General features: G+C 44.9%; 1 protein-coding gene across 2 annotated transcripts in view; it reads right to left on the bottom strand.

Annotated features, from left to right (window-relative positions):
- The window catches only part of PACS1 (phosphofurin acidic cluster sorting protein 1), an 80,931-nt gene extending 67,586 nt beyond the window's left edge, over positions 1 to 13,345 (bottom strand). Inside the window, exon 1 of one of the 2 annotated variants that reach the window (XM_036416522.2) lies at positions 12,606 to 13,345. In XM_036416522.2, the coding sequence (XP_036272415.1) occupies positions 12,606 to 12,949 (344 nt within the window). In that variant the 5' untranslated portion in view covers positions 12,950 to 13,345. The remainder of the gene's footprint in view (positions 1 to 12,605) is intronic. The other variant, XM_036416523.2, reaches the window with a different exon arrangement.
- Between the last annotated feature and the right edge of the window lie 149 nt (positions 13,346 to 13,494).

Raw genomic sequence — 13,494 nt, 5'->3', positions numbered from 1 at the left:
TATCTTTATTGTTGAAAGTATTACAGATGTCCTCTTTGTTGTTTTCCCCCATCGACCCTCTCCACCCCGCCCCCCACTCCTCCCAAGCCTTTGATTTTTGTCTGTTTTATTGACTGGTCTCTCCTTGGTCACTGGTATACGATGCTCAGCATACCTGCTGACTAAATGAAGTTACTATTAGATAGAGGAAGTGTTACAGAGACTTATCCAAACCCACATGGTGAGGTAAAGTCAAATAAGAGCCCAAATTCTAAAGCCAAAGCATTTTGGACTCATAATTTTAAAGAGATTATAGCAACTTGCTGATATTTTTCCCTCCATATATAAGAATAGGGAGAAATTCTTGTATCCGCATCAAACAACACAAAAGAGCATCATTCTAGTCGTTTTCCTATAAAATCATCTCTTCAACGAACTCAAAGAAGATGCTACATCACCACACTGAGACATGGCACTCGTTCATCAGGGATGCTGCCTGAGAACTAAGTAAACATATCGCTTGGTCTAAGCCCAAAGCATACCAAACCAATCTGACGCCAAATCTTAGCTTAAAAGAGCATTTCCCATTCCAGCCCAAGTTTTTATTTATCCAATGCGATTCCTTTTGCTCCATGGAGAGAAAAGTCAACCAAAAAGATTAATGGGCAGAGTGCTCTCTCCTGAGAGCGAGAGCACTCGTGCTTTTCCCTTCCCCCTTCTCCTCCCCCACAGGCGTGCATTTCCTAAACTCTCAGGGGCAATGGGAAACAGCTGCTCTTCCCAGACCAACCCTCTGAACCTGTCTCCAAGGCTCCCTTTTCTCCGACTTCTCAGTGAGTCAAAGTCTCTCCACCTTTGCCTGTCCATTGCTTCTTCCATCCTGAGCTCTTTCTTGTTTCACTCTCCCAGCTTTAATAAATGTACTCTCAAAATAAAAATATTAATGGGCAATGTTTAATAATATTACAGCTATTCCTGCCTGGCTGGATTGGCTCAATTGGCTGAACATCATCCTGTGCACCAAAAGGTTACTAGTTCGATTCCTGGTCAGGGCACATACCTGGGTTGCGGGTTTGATTTCTGGTTGGGGTGGATACAGAAGGCAACTAATCAATGTTTCTCTCTCATCAATGTGGGGTTTTTTTCTTTTTCTCTCCCCCCCTCCCAACCCTCAGTGCATGTCCTCAAATGAGGATTTTTTAAAAATATATTTTATTCATTTTTTACAGAGAGGAAGAGACAGGGATAGAGAGTTAGAAACATTGATGAGAAAGAAACTTCGATCAGCTGCCTCCTGCACATCCCCTACTAGGGATGTGCCCACAACCAAGATACATGCCCTTGACCAGAATTGAACCTGGGACCCTTCAGTCCGCAGGCTGACGCTCTATCCACTGAGCCAAACTAGTTAGGGTTCAAATGAGGATTTTTTTAAAAATTAAAAATAAAATAGTTATTTCTATTTATAAGTGTGTTGTTTGTGTGTGTGTGTATTGTGTTTCTTAAGGAAAGATAAAGTTATCTATAATAAAAACAAATGATATTACATACAGTTAATGAATAATCCTCCCCATTAAAGGCAAGGGCATAAACAGTTTATTGCACACTTTGGTGGCAGAGAGGAAATACAATTAAATCCATTAATAGCCACAAGAGTTTTTATGTTCCCAGAGGACCTTGGTTTCTAGAGTTGCTTATTCATTTTCATCAACAGGAAACATGGTGCATGGCAGAAATGACAGATGCTGCAGACTACTTTCCACATCTTTTAATTTTGATGAGACAATTTTATTAAACAAAAGACTTAAAGTAGATAACACTGCCACATTCCACTGGATATGAGCTAAAAATGCCAAACAAAAACCTACTGTGAAGACAATATAAATGATGACTAATGTGAATCAGGTCTACCACAGGTCTACAAATGTACTATCATATTTTCATAGCTTCACTGACATTACCCAAAGATGTTAAGGTAATAATGTCTATGAATATAGATGCCCAAATATCTTAAGAACCTTTTATTTCTCTTCAGAGCAAATCAACAAAGCAAACAACAACAACAATAAAACCAGTATCCTTGCTTTTAAAAATCAGGAAGAAAAGTGACTTGCACAGAGGTAATCAATAAAAATTAGCTATAGGGCTACGATGCTTTATTTACTCATACATAACACTCCAATCCAAACGTAAACTTTTACTTGTATCTCTGCATCTTCAACAGGGCTTCTGACCCCCTGAGACTTTAGAAGATTAAACCCCAACCCTAAACTCACCAGCAGTCCTCCCTCTCTGGAGCACACCTAAGCCAAGTGAGCAAAAACATTTCTTCTTCACCCATAAAACACCCAGCTGTTACTCTCGTGTTCTCAGATTACACTGCCCGTGACTCTTAGCCTTATAGTCAGAGCCCATTCATTCTTGCTCAGTGGTTAGACAATATATAGTTTACAAAGTGATCCCCCAATATTTCAAGTACCCATCTGGCACCACGCATAGTTACTACAATATCATTGACCATATTCTTTACGCTGTATTTTACTGCCTCTTGATTCAGAGCCCATTCATTTCTTTTTTTAAAAATATTTTTTTTTATTGATTTTCAGAGAGGGAGAGGGAGATAGAAACATCAATGATGAGAGAGAATCACTGATCGGCTGCCTCCTGCACATCCCCCCCTGGGGATTGAACTTGCAACCTGGACATGCACCCTTGACAGGAATCAAACCCGGGACCCTTTACTGTGCAGGCTGACACTCTATCCACTGAGCCAAACAAGCTAGGGCGAGCCCATTCACTCTTAACATTTTTTATTATCCTGTTCTTTAGCTCATGGTATATTAGAAGCAACAAAGCAGAAAGAGGCACAGATAGCCATGGAAATAAAGACAAAAACAACTAAAACCCTTGTGACTCAGTGGTTGAGTGCCGACCTGTGAAGCAGGAGGTCACAGTTCAATTCCCTGTGCTTGGGTTTCGGCCTCAAGCTCTCCTGTGGGCTGTATAGGAGGCAACCAATCAATGATTCTCTCTCATCATTGATGTTTCTACCTCTCCTTCCTCTCTCTGAAATCAATAATATATATTTAAAAACCTAAAACAGTAAACAAGTTTAAAAATAGCTACGCACCAGGTACTGGTCTGTACTCTTCATTTTAAGCCCTGATGTTCATCATGAGAATCCCATTCACCATAATGATCCACACTCGAGGTTAATCTGTTTAATATATTCTTAAGGAAGAACTAGAAACATATATTTGTAGATTTCCAACCAAAATGGGAAAATAGTCTTGGGTCTTATTAATGGAGAAAACTAACATATATATATATAAGGATCCAAATGTTTCACTATATGCCTTTAGAGATGTATTAACAGGTTTCTCCTGAGAAAGGAGAGTACAGTTTCTCTGTAGTCTGAGACATAAAAAGGAAAGCTTAAAGAGACAAGAGAAAAGTATCAACTCTGTTTAAACCCTCAATTTCCCTGAGAGTCGCTCAGCTTTCATTAGTGATAAACGGCTAGCTGTAAACCGGTTTAGTTGCTCTCTGGCTGCCAAATAGAGCTTAAGAAGTCAGCAGGTAGAATAGGGAAGCTGTCAGGTCAAGTCAGCTCAAAACAAAGCTGTGGTTTGCAGGCGGGGCCTACGCCATCTCTTCCGTTCACATAAGCTGGCAGGACGTAGAAACAGGATCCCAACTCACCACTGCGTCAGAGAACCAAAATGTTCTGCTTTGACTTTCTAGTCTATTAAGCTTAGGGTTTGGCAGTATCTGTGTCTAAAGTGAACTTAAGACCTTGTAATCAGAATAGCAACAGGACTGCCCTAATTCTAGAAAGAAAGCAGTTTTTGGAGGGTGTGGAGGAGATAGAGAAGCTGAACTGGAGGTAAGATAGCAATAGCTAATATTTTTAACTACTTTCTATATCCCACCACAAGCACTGAACTTTACTAATTTCATTTAACTCTTATAATAAGTGAGGGGTAAGAATGATTATTATGCCTATTTTACAGATCAGAAAATAGAAGCATTAGAGAGATTAAATAATTTTCCCAAGTCACTTAAATGGTAAACAACAGTCAGGATTAAAATCCTGGCTACTGGCTCCAGAACTGCTACCCATAGTCACTATGCTATGAATCATTTCATTGTCTAAAATCTGGTAATAGAGCAGCATTCTGCAAATCCAACATGATAACATATAAAGCAATAGATATTATAGGTCAACTATGAGAACCAGACAGGGCTTGGGGAACACCAAATTTAAAAGGAGAAATAGCTCTGGTGTCAGACAATCATGAGTCATGGAGACACATCCCTGTTCCATCTCCCTCTGACTCTGTAACCTTGCAGAAGCAGCCTCACCTCACTGGACCTCGGGCTCCCTTCTAGAAAAGGGACCTCAGCATCTGCCTCTGAAGGTACCTGCTAAGTGTGGATTAGTCAGGTTCACGGCATTCAGACATCAGCCCAGATGCTGCCTCACCAGAGGGCTTCTCTGACCGCCCTATCTAAAACAACCTTCCATCAGTCTGGTGTAGCTTAGCAGACCCATAGACCAAGATGTTCCGGGTTCGATTCCCCATTAGAGCACATGCCTAAGTTTCAGGCTCCATCCCCAGTCTCTTTCACCGATGTTTCTATCTCCTTCTCTCTTCCTCTCTGAAACCAATACAAATATATATTTAAAAAATAAATAAAAGATAAAATAAAACAGCCTTTCCTCCAACACTCTCAATGCCCCACTCTGCCTTATTTTTCTTCATGGCACTACTCACTACCTATCTGTTAAAGATCCAGTTATTTGTTTATTATCTGTCTCCCTTCACTAACATGTACACTAGAAGAGAATGAACTTGTCAGCTGTTTGCTGCCATTTCCCCAACACCTAGAGCAGTGTTTGGCACATAGAGACACTCAATAAATATGTGTTAAATGAATGAATTGTGTATAATGGAATTTCACTCAACATTATAAAAAATAGGCACTGTTCATCCAACAAATATATTTATTAAGCACCTACAAAACAACTATATAAATGAACAGGATTATTTCAAACAGTGATAACTAGTTGTGAAGATTTATAAATCCCCAGAACAGACTGGGCAGATGAGGGCAGCTTTCAAGGTGGCAGGTCAACTGAGTGATGACCTTAATGATACCAGGGAGCCAGCCATATAATGGTCTGGGGACAGAGCATCCAGGTGGAGAGAACAGTGCCTACGCCCAGCTTGCCTGGAGCCAGCAGAGCACGGGAGAGAGTGGTAAAAGATGAGGTCAGGAAGAAGGGCCACATCAGAAAGTATCTCCTAAGCCATCAGAAGGAGTTTTATTCAAAGTATGATGAAAAGTTATAGCTCTCTTGCCTTCACCAACAAGAATGTAGACTTGATGAAATCAAGGATTTGGTTTGTGACACACACCAGTTGGTCTGTAAGCATTTGCTAAATGAGTGAAATGGGAAGATAATGAAGAGGAGAGTGACATGATCTGATCTTCATTTTTAACTATCACTCTGAACTGCTGCCAGGGTCACCTTCTGGGAGGAGGCTGGAGTGGCAGAGGATGGATAGAATTACAAACAGTACAGCACAATATGTTTGAGGAAACAAAAGGAAAAAGCTACTCTCTAAATCTTGATGCCATTTGGTGTTTTTAAAGAGACAAGAAAAGGTAAGTAAGGAGGGATCGAATAAAAGATAAGTGACTCCTAAGCCTTTTGTGTTTTCTAAACTATTAAACAAAACAAAACGCCTGCTACAAAGAATATCTCACCTATGGAAAGAACCCAAGGAACTCAAAGACAGACAACACACAAAATGCTTTGGGAAAAAAAAACACCTGCCTATATCTAAACACAACCACCACTCTACATTTCCTCAGGGACAATTATATCCAAAACCAGAGGTCCGCGGACAAAATTCACGCACGGGCAGGTCCCTAGGCCTGACCTGCGATCAGGGTCAATCTCCCACCCCTCTGTGGTGTGGGGCGACCAGCAGGGCGATTGTGGCCCACACACTTGTACCTGCCTTGGCCTGGCACATCCTCATCCACTGCCACCCACCCCCAGTTTCCTGTTCCCCATTGGGCGATCAGAGCCTGCTGCCCGGGGGCACAGACTGAGAGATTGGCTAGCAGGCCCTGATCAGGCAATTGGGGCCTGCAGTCTGGGGGCAGCTCCTGCATTGAGCATCTGCCCCCTGGTGTCAGTGCACATCATAGCAACCGGTCGTTCCGTTGTCAGGTCGATTTTCATTATATATATATATTTTCACCTGGGGGAAAGCTTCTTCACAATAAAGTTTTGAAACACAGGCTGTCATTTGGGAAAGTTTTACAGAAAGCTTAGAAATCACCAAAAAATATAAAAGGACAAAAATTAGTATCACACATACTCCTACCATCTAAACACCATTTTGGAATTAATGCTTCCAGATAATTTTCTCAAAGATATTGATTAAGACCAAAATTGTGGGGAACAAATGGCAGGGAGACACCAGGAAGCAAATTCCTTCCAGGAAGAAGTGAGCAGACTAGAAAGTAACAAGGTTTAGAGGGCAAAAACTTACAAAAGAAAACTAATGAGTCCTTGAAATAGTGGAGAGGCATTTTTAAATAATCTGGAAAAGGACAAAAGTATTCAGTTTAATTAAATGAATAAGGAGAAGCAATATTAATATTAGAAATGCCATACTTAGACAATTTTCTCCCTAAAACTAATAGAACTTTCTGGAAATGTCCTAGATCTGCCCTGTCCAATATGGAAGATACTAGTGCGAATAGTGTAACATAACATATGGCTAATGCAAATAAGAGAATTTTTAAATTTTTAAATTTTCATTCATTTGAATTTTAATAGCCACATGCAACTAGTGGCTAATGTATTAGGGCAGCTTTAAAGATAAAACAGCTTATGACTAGTAAGACATAACTGAATGTCAAATGGAATGTTTTAAGGAAGTGTTTCTAGAAGATATATATGTAAAATATATAAGCTAATTAACTATGTGTCGTCATTAACTGGCCTTCTCTACTTGTGCTACCCAAGTTACAGGCCAGGTATTGGTGAACTGTGACTCCAGCTATTCTTTGGTTTGTAATGAGATAAAAGATTGGAGCCGAAACCAGTTTGGCTCAGTGGATAGAGCTTCGGTCTGCGGACTGAAAGGTCCCAGGTTCAATTCTGATCAAGAACATGTACATTGGTTTCGGGCACATCCCCAGTAGGGGGTGTGCAGAAGGCAGCTGATCGATGTCTCTCTCATCAATGTTTCTAACTCTCTGTTCCTCTCCTTCCTCTCTGTAAAGAATCAATAAAATATATTAAAATAAATAAATAAGATTGGGCCCTGAACTAGCTGGTTTGGCTCAATGAATAGAGCGTCAGCCTGCGGACTGAAGGGTTCCAGGTTTGATTCCAGCCAAGAGCACATACCTGGTTTGTGGGTTCGGTCCCCAGTAGAGGGCACGCAGGAGGCAGCCAATCAATGATTTTCTCTCATCATTGATGTTTCTATCTCTTTCTCCCTCTTCTTTCTTCTCTAAAATCAATAAAATATATATATATATTTTTAAAAATACTTGGCCCTAACCGGATTGGCTCAGTGGATGGAGTGTCAGCCTGTGGACTGAACGGTCCCAGGTTTGATTCTAGTCAAAGGCATGTACCTTGATTGTGGGCACATCCCCAGTGGAGGGTGTGCAGGAGGCAGCTGATAGATGTTTCTCTCTCATTGATGTTTCTAATTCTCTACTCCTCTCCCTTCCTGTCTAAAAAAATCAATAAAAATATTTTTTAAATAAAATAAAATAAATATATTTTTTTAAAAGATAAAAGATTGGAATGTAAGTCCAGCAGGCTTTCAACTGGTCTGTGAATAGCAGTAAGAGGAAAACACTCTAGAGTTGGTACCCAGACACATCTTGGTTTTTCTAAAACCTTCAGAAGCTTTGCTGGTTATTCTTCTATCTAGGCCTAGAGAAGGGATGATTCTGTCATTCTTGTCAATCCAGAACCCAACAACCCTGCTCAATTCCAGATCAAAGGGCCTCGGAAGGATGATATAACTTCAACCTCTGTCTTTTCTCAAGAGCCCTCGATCCCATTCCAAAAGCAGTCTGGGAGGAAACCAGCTCTTGCAATCATTCCCACATCACCCCAGAACGTGACATGGCAGATGCGAGCCAAGCTAACTGCAAATTTCAGAGGACCCACTGAGCCTTCGAGTCCAGGCCAAAGTAGGATGAGGCTTCCTGGGGTGAGGAGTGAAAAGCCCACACATTTTCTGACTTGCACCTCCCTCATGCACACCCAGGCAAGTACTAATAATAAAAGGTGGCTTACTGGCTCAGCTAAGAATATGAAAAACCGGTTTAAAAAGAAATCACAAAACCACTAATGTGTCCAAAAGATCTGTAAATCAATCCATGTAAAACGGACTGTGAAAGTCATTCTCTTTCTGCCTTAAGGAATCTGAGCTTCCAAAGGGATGAGGGATATCCTATTACAACACTCAAAATGTGAAATTCAAATCTTCTAAGGTACAAATATGCTTTGAAGACTTTTAATGCTAGGGAAATAATAGAAATTTCACCAGGTCTCCTTTATTTGGTCAATTATATTTACTTTGTAACTATCATTTAAGTACTTTCTCCTGTGGATCTATAGGTCCTATTTTATATTTATTTCCCCCACATCTTAGAATAGATGGTAAATAGAAGTATTCCTAATCAATGGATGAAAAATCTAAAGTATGAAAGAATTTGCCCTGGTATACAACAAGGATACAGAGTAACATATGCTGACTTGCCTCCTGGTTTTGTGGTTAGAGGGGCAACTGCCCCCAAGTGCCCTCATGAAACACTTCCACTGCAGACCAGTCATGCCACCTTAGTCATGGCCACCTCCTTCGGCTCTCACACTTCTGTACAATAAGGTTTAACTTCAGAACCCACTTAAAAAAAAGTCTAAGGAGAAATGTGACTAATAACTACTGAACTCTTTCCCTAAGTACAGGTACAAATAAGGATATGCAAATGATCTTTGCTAAAGGACAAATGTGATACAGTCTATAAGTGATGCAGCAGAGCACCTTTTGACTCCTAATAGTTTACACCACTGAGAAAATGTTGTATACTTGTGAAATTTAATAATTTTTCCGCCTCTTTTACTTAAGCAATCCAAAAACAGAAAACATCAGGAAGACTTCACACAAAGATTAAAGAGAAGGGATAACTATGACACTAAAATCCTTTCTTTAACATCAAGAAACATGTCACATGATGTCACACTACTTACTATACATACCATAGACCATAGGTAGAGAAGTACTACTTACTATGGAGGGAAAACAATGCCAACTTCACAAAAGAACTATAACAGACCTACCTGCTCATAAAAAGCTCTAAGCTTATCTCTGATCTCACTCTCCAGAGGTCATCACTGGGAAATACAATTGGCTTTTATGATTTAAAAATTGACTATAGGATCTGAGGGAATTTAGTACATGTTAAATAAAGGCATAGTATGTAACTGAGAAACAACTACATTGCTCATTTTGATTTAAATCTCTGGTAAAGGAAAAGGGACTTTTTTTTTCAAAAGCAAGTTATATTTCTATAGGAATCAAGAAAAGGAACGTGACCACCCTAACACTCAACTTTCCAACTCTTCTCTGCACTAAGAATCACATTTCACAAGACTGAATCCCACAAAATTCTTATATGTAGTTAACCTTAGATCCACAATCATGTTTACATGTCCTAAGTGCAGATACCTCATGCCTGCGTCTCAGTGAGTTACACGAGACAAGAATGTAATTCTAGAATATATACAGAATGCACACTGCCAGTATATGCTAAACAACATGAAGCATACCGAGGAGACTTCAAACTAACCAGATGACTCTAATAACTGGAAGGGCTATTTTCTCCCCACGGGTGTTATTTTCCAGCCTGCAGATAAAACAGCGTGTCCAGAAAGCACAAGTGTTCCACAAGGAGCTGGGAGCACACGGATGTCAGCTGAAGAACAAAGTCAGACAGGACAGCTGACAGCCGCAAGGATTGGCCAGCGGACATGACATTCGGCAAACCCCTGCAGGTGAAAGCAAGGCAGCCCAAGCCTCTCACACCGAGGCAGCGTAACCACTACTGATGTGATCAGGATGTCTGGCTGTTTCTTGGGCTAATAACTTCTTAAAACATCAACTTTTCAGTGACTAGATGGAGCAAAAATCAAAAGCAATTAGTGGTTTTATTTATATCCCCCATCCCCCTCACTCTCACCTCCCACCCCGGCTGCACAGCAACTTCTTTCCAATCGGCTTATTCCTTTCCATCTAACAGCTAGAGAAGGCAGCTTCCGAATATCACCGCGCATAGGGGTAGATGTGAAGGGAGCATGGGCAAGCATGTGCTAACACACTGGTTCCATGTGGGAAGGCTTTTGTGTTTGAAAGACACAGCTTAGAATACTTCAGCTAGAGACAGGCCTATAAAAAAAAAAGAGAGAGAGAGGCCTGCTTAGGACAAGAGACGAACACCTGAGTTTGATGGTGTTCTAGGGTGCTGGCCAAAGCAAACTAAACTGATTTCACCTACAGAGAAGAAGGTGAAAGTCAGTAAAGTGAATCAGTAAATTTAAACACAAAGGCCCTGAAGAGTAGAGTGGGGCAAATGTAAAACAGAGAAGCATAATCATTAAAAGTTCCAGATGTACGTGCCCTGCAAAGACTTTCCATCCCTGCATGGAAGGACAACTGAAAGAAACTTCTGCAAGGAGCCCCAGGAGTCCCGGACAAAAACATTTAAGTATGGCTATTTATGTAAACAAACAGGAAACAACCCAAATGTTCATCAAACGGAGAGTTATGACATATTCATATAATGAAATTCTATCCATTAGTGAAAATATTTAAACTACAGCTACCTTAAAAGTCATTCTCATAAATGTAATGTTAAGTTAAAAAAAAAAAAAAACAAACCCTCACTAAAATAGGTCGCAGAACATATGGTATGATAGCATTTACATAAACTTCAAAAACATTCCAAATCTGAAAACATTATTTAGAAGTGCATACATATAATAAAACAGTTTTCAGAGACAAGGGAAATGATAAACACACAATTCAGAATAATGTTTACCATTCGGGGGAAGAAGGAGATGTGGTAAGGAAGGGGCAACCTGAGTGCAATGCTCTATTTGTTTATCTCAGTCAACTCTGGCGATGAACTCCTCATCGTTTTTAAAATACATTTTTATTGATTTCAGAGAGGGAGGGAGAGGGAGAGAAATAGAAACACCACTGATGAGAGAGAATCATTATCAGCTGCCCCCTGCACGCCCCACACTGGGGATTGAGCCCAAAACCCAGGCATATGCCCTGACCAACCAGGAATCCAATCATGACCTCCTGGTTCATAGGTCGACGCTCAACCACTGAGCCACGGGCTGGGCTCCTCATCATTTTTTAACACCCAGTCTATCTAGGGTGTGTGTGTGTGTGTGTGTAACTGTGTATGTATGAAATAACTCAAAACAAAGAGGGGGGGAATGGGCCAACAGAGTAAAAAGTGAACCCAGGGCTCCAAGGCACAGAATCACTCAGCGGTGACGAACAGACGCCTCCAGGCACTGGTCCGGGCTTCCTGAGCAAAACCAGCCCCGCTGTCTGACTACTCAGGGGGCACACTCGGAGACATGCACACTGTCCCCAAAGAGCTGGAGAGAGATGGCCTTGTGACACAGAAATAAAATATCCCAAAGGCGGGCAAGTTTTACCGCGGGGAGGAAAGGCCCCAGATGGTCCGGCAGATAGGAATGGATCGCATTAGTAACAAGGCAGCGCCTTCATGCGGCCCCGCAGGGCTGGGGTCTGTGGCGGTGACCACAGGGGGAGGAGGGAGGAGGGAGGAGGAACACGCTTCCAGCACAGTCCACAGACAGGACTTCTGCAGACCACGGGCAGGGCGGACTGTGAGCTGCGGGCGAACAGGGCCCCGGGGCTGGGAGATGGCTTCACCGGCAGTGACAGCGTCTGGCAGGTGCGGAGACGTTGGGATTATCAGAGGAGATCTATACCGTGTGTGTGATGTATCTACACCGTGTGTGTGATGTGTCTATACCGTGTTCTATACCGTGTGTGAGGTGTCTATACCGTGTGTGTGTGTGTGTGTGTGTGTGAGGTGTCTATACCGTGTGTGTGTGTGTGTGTGTGTGAGGTGTCTATACCGTGTGTGTGTGTGTGTGTGTGAGGTGTCTATACCATGTGTGTGAGGTATCTATACCGTGTGTGTGTGTGTGTGTGTGTGTGTGTGTGTGTGTGTGTGAGAGAGGTGTCTATACCATGTGTGTGAGGTGTCTATACCGTGTGTGTGATGCATGCACAGCCCACGGCACCGCGAGGCAGAGTCCGCCTCCCGGGAGGCCGGGCCGGCGGGAGGAAGGCCGGCGGGAAGCACAGGCCGCGAGGGAGGAGGGGGTCCGGGACGGAAGGTGGGGCCGCCAGGAGGGCGGGCCGGGCAGGAAGCCGCCGGAGGCCGGGCCGGTGGGGCGGCGGGTGAGGGGGAGGGGATGTCGGGAGGGGATGCCGGGGAGGCGGCGCCCGGCCCGCCCCGCTCACCTGGGCACGCAGCTGGCGGAGCTCCGGTCCACCTCCCAGGTGGCGTACAGGTTCATCTGCACCGGCGCGGGCGGCCGGCCGGGCCCCGGGCCGCCGGGGGGCGCGGAGCCCGAGGCCACGGCCACGGCCATGGAGGTGGAGGTGGACGAGGACGAGGAGGAGGCGGCCACCGCCGAGGTGGACGTGGACGACGAGGCGGCCTGGGCCGGCTTGGGGGGCGTCGGCTGCGGCGGCGGCTGCGGCGTCGGCTGCTGCTGCTGCGGGGACTGGGCGACCCCGGAGCCGCGCTGGCCGCCGCCGCCCGCCCCGCCGGGACCACCGCCCGCCCCTCCGCGCTCCGCCATGGCCGGCGTGAGGGGCGTGAGGCGCGGGGTCACGGGGACCGAAGCGGCGCCGAGGACGGCCGGCTGCTCCCGGCGGCGGGCTCACCGGGCTCCTCACCGGCCTCCTCACCGGGCTCCTCAGCCTCCTCACCGGCCTCCTCACCGGGCTCCTCAGCCTCCTCACCCGGCTCCTCAGCGCCCGCCGAGCGCGCGGAGGCTGCACGCAGGCGCGGCCCCGGCGCAGCCCTCGCGCCGCCTGTTGCGGCCCCGCCGGCACCGAGTGGGCGTGTCCGGCCGCGCGGCCCCACCCAGCGGCGGGCGGCCCCTCGCTCCGCTCCCGCGCCCGCTCCCCGGCGGAGAGGGGTCGGCGGCCGCGCAGGGGCCTCCCGTCCGCTCCGGTGTCACGGCCGCGGCCTCCCCGCTCCCCGCCCTCCGGCGCAGCGGCCCGGCGGCGGAAACCCCGCTTTTCCGGGGCGCGGCCCGGCGGAGGGCTGGCGGGAGCGGCCTCGGCCTCCGGCTGCGGGGCCGGGAGGAATGGCAGCCCCTCCCAGCCGCCTTCCCGCCGC

This window comes from Pipistrellus kuhlii, unplaced genomic scaffold, assembly GCF_014108245.1.
Source record: "Pipistrellus kuhlii isolate mPipKuh1 unplaced genomic scaffold, mPipKuh1.p scaffold_m20_p_56, whole genome shotgun sequence".
In the NCBI taxonomy this organism is placed as follows: domain Eukaryota; kingdom Metazoa; phylum Chordata; class Mammalia; order Chiroptera; family Vespertilionidae; genus Pipistrellus; species Pipistrellus kuhlii.
Note: the sequence above shows the minus strand (reverse complement) of the source record. Positions and strands in the feature narration are given on the sequence as shown.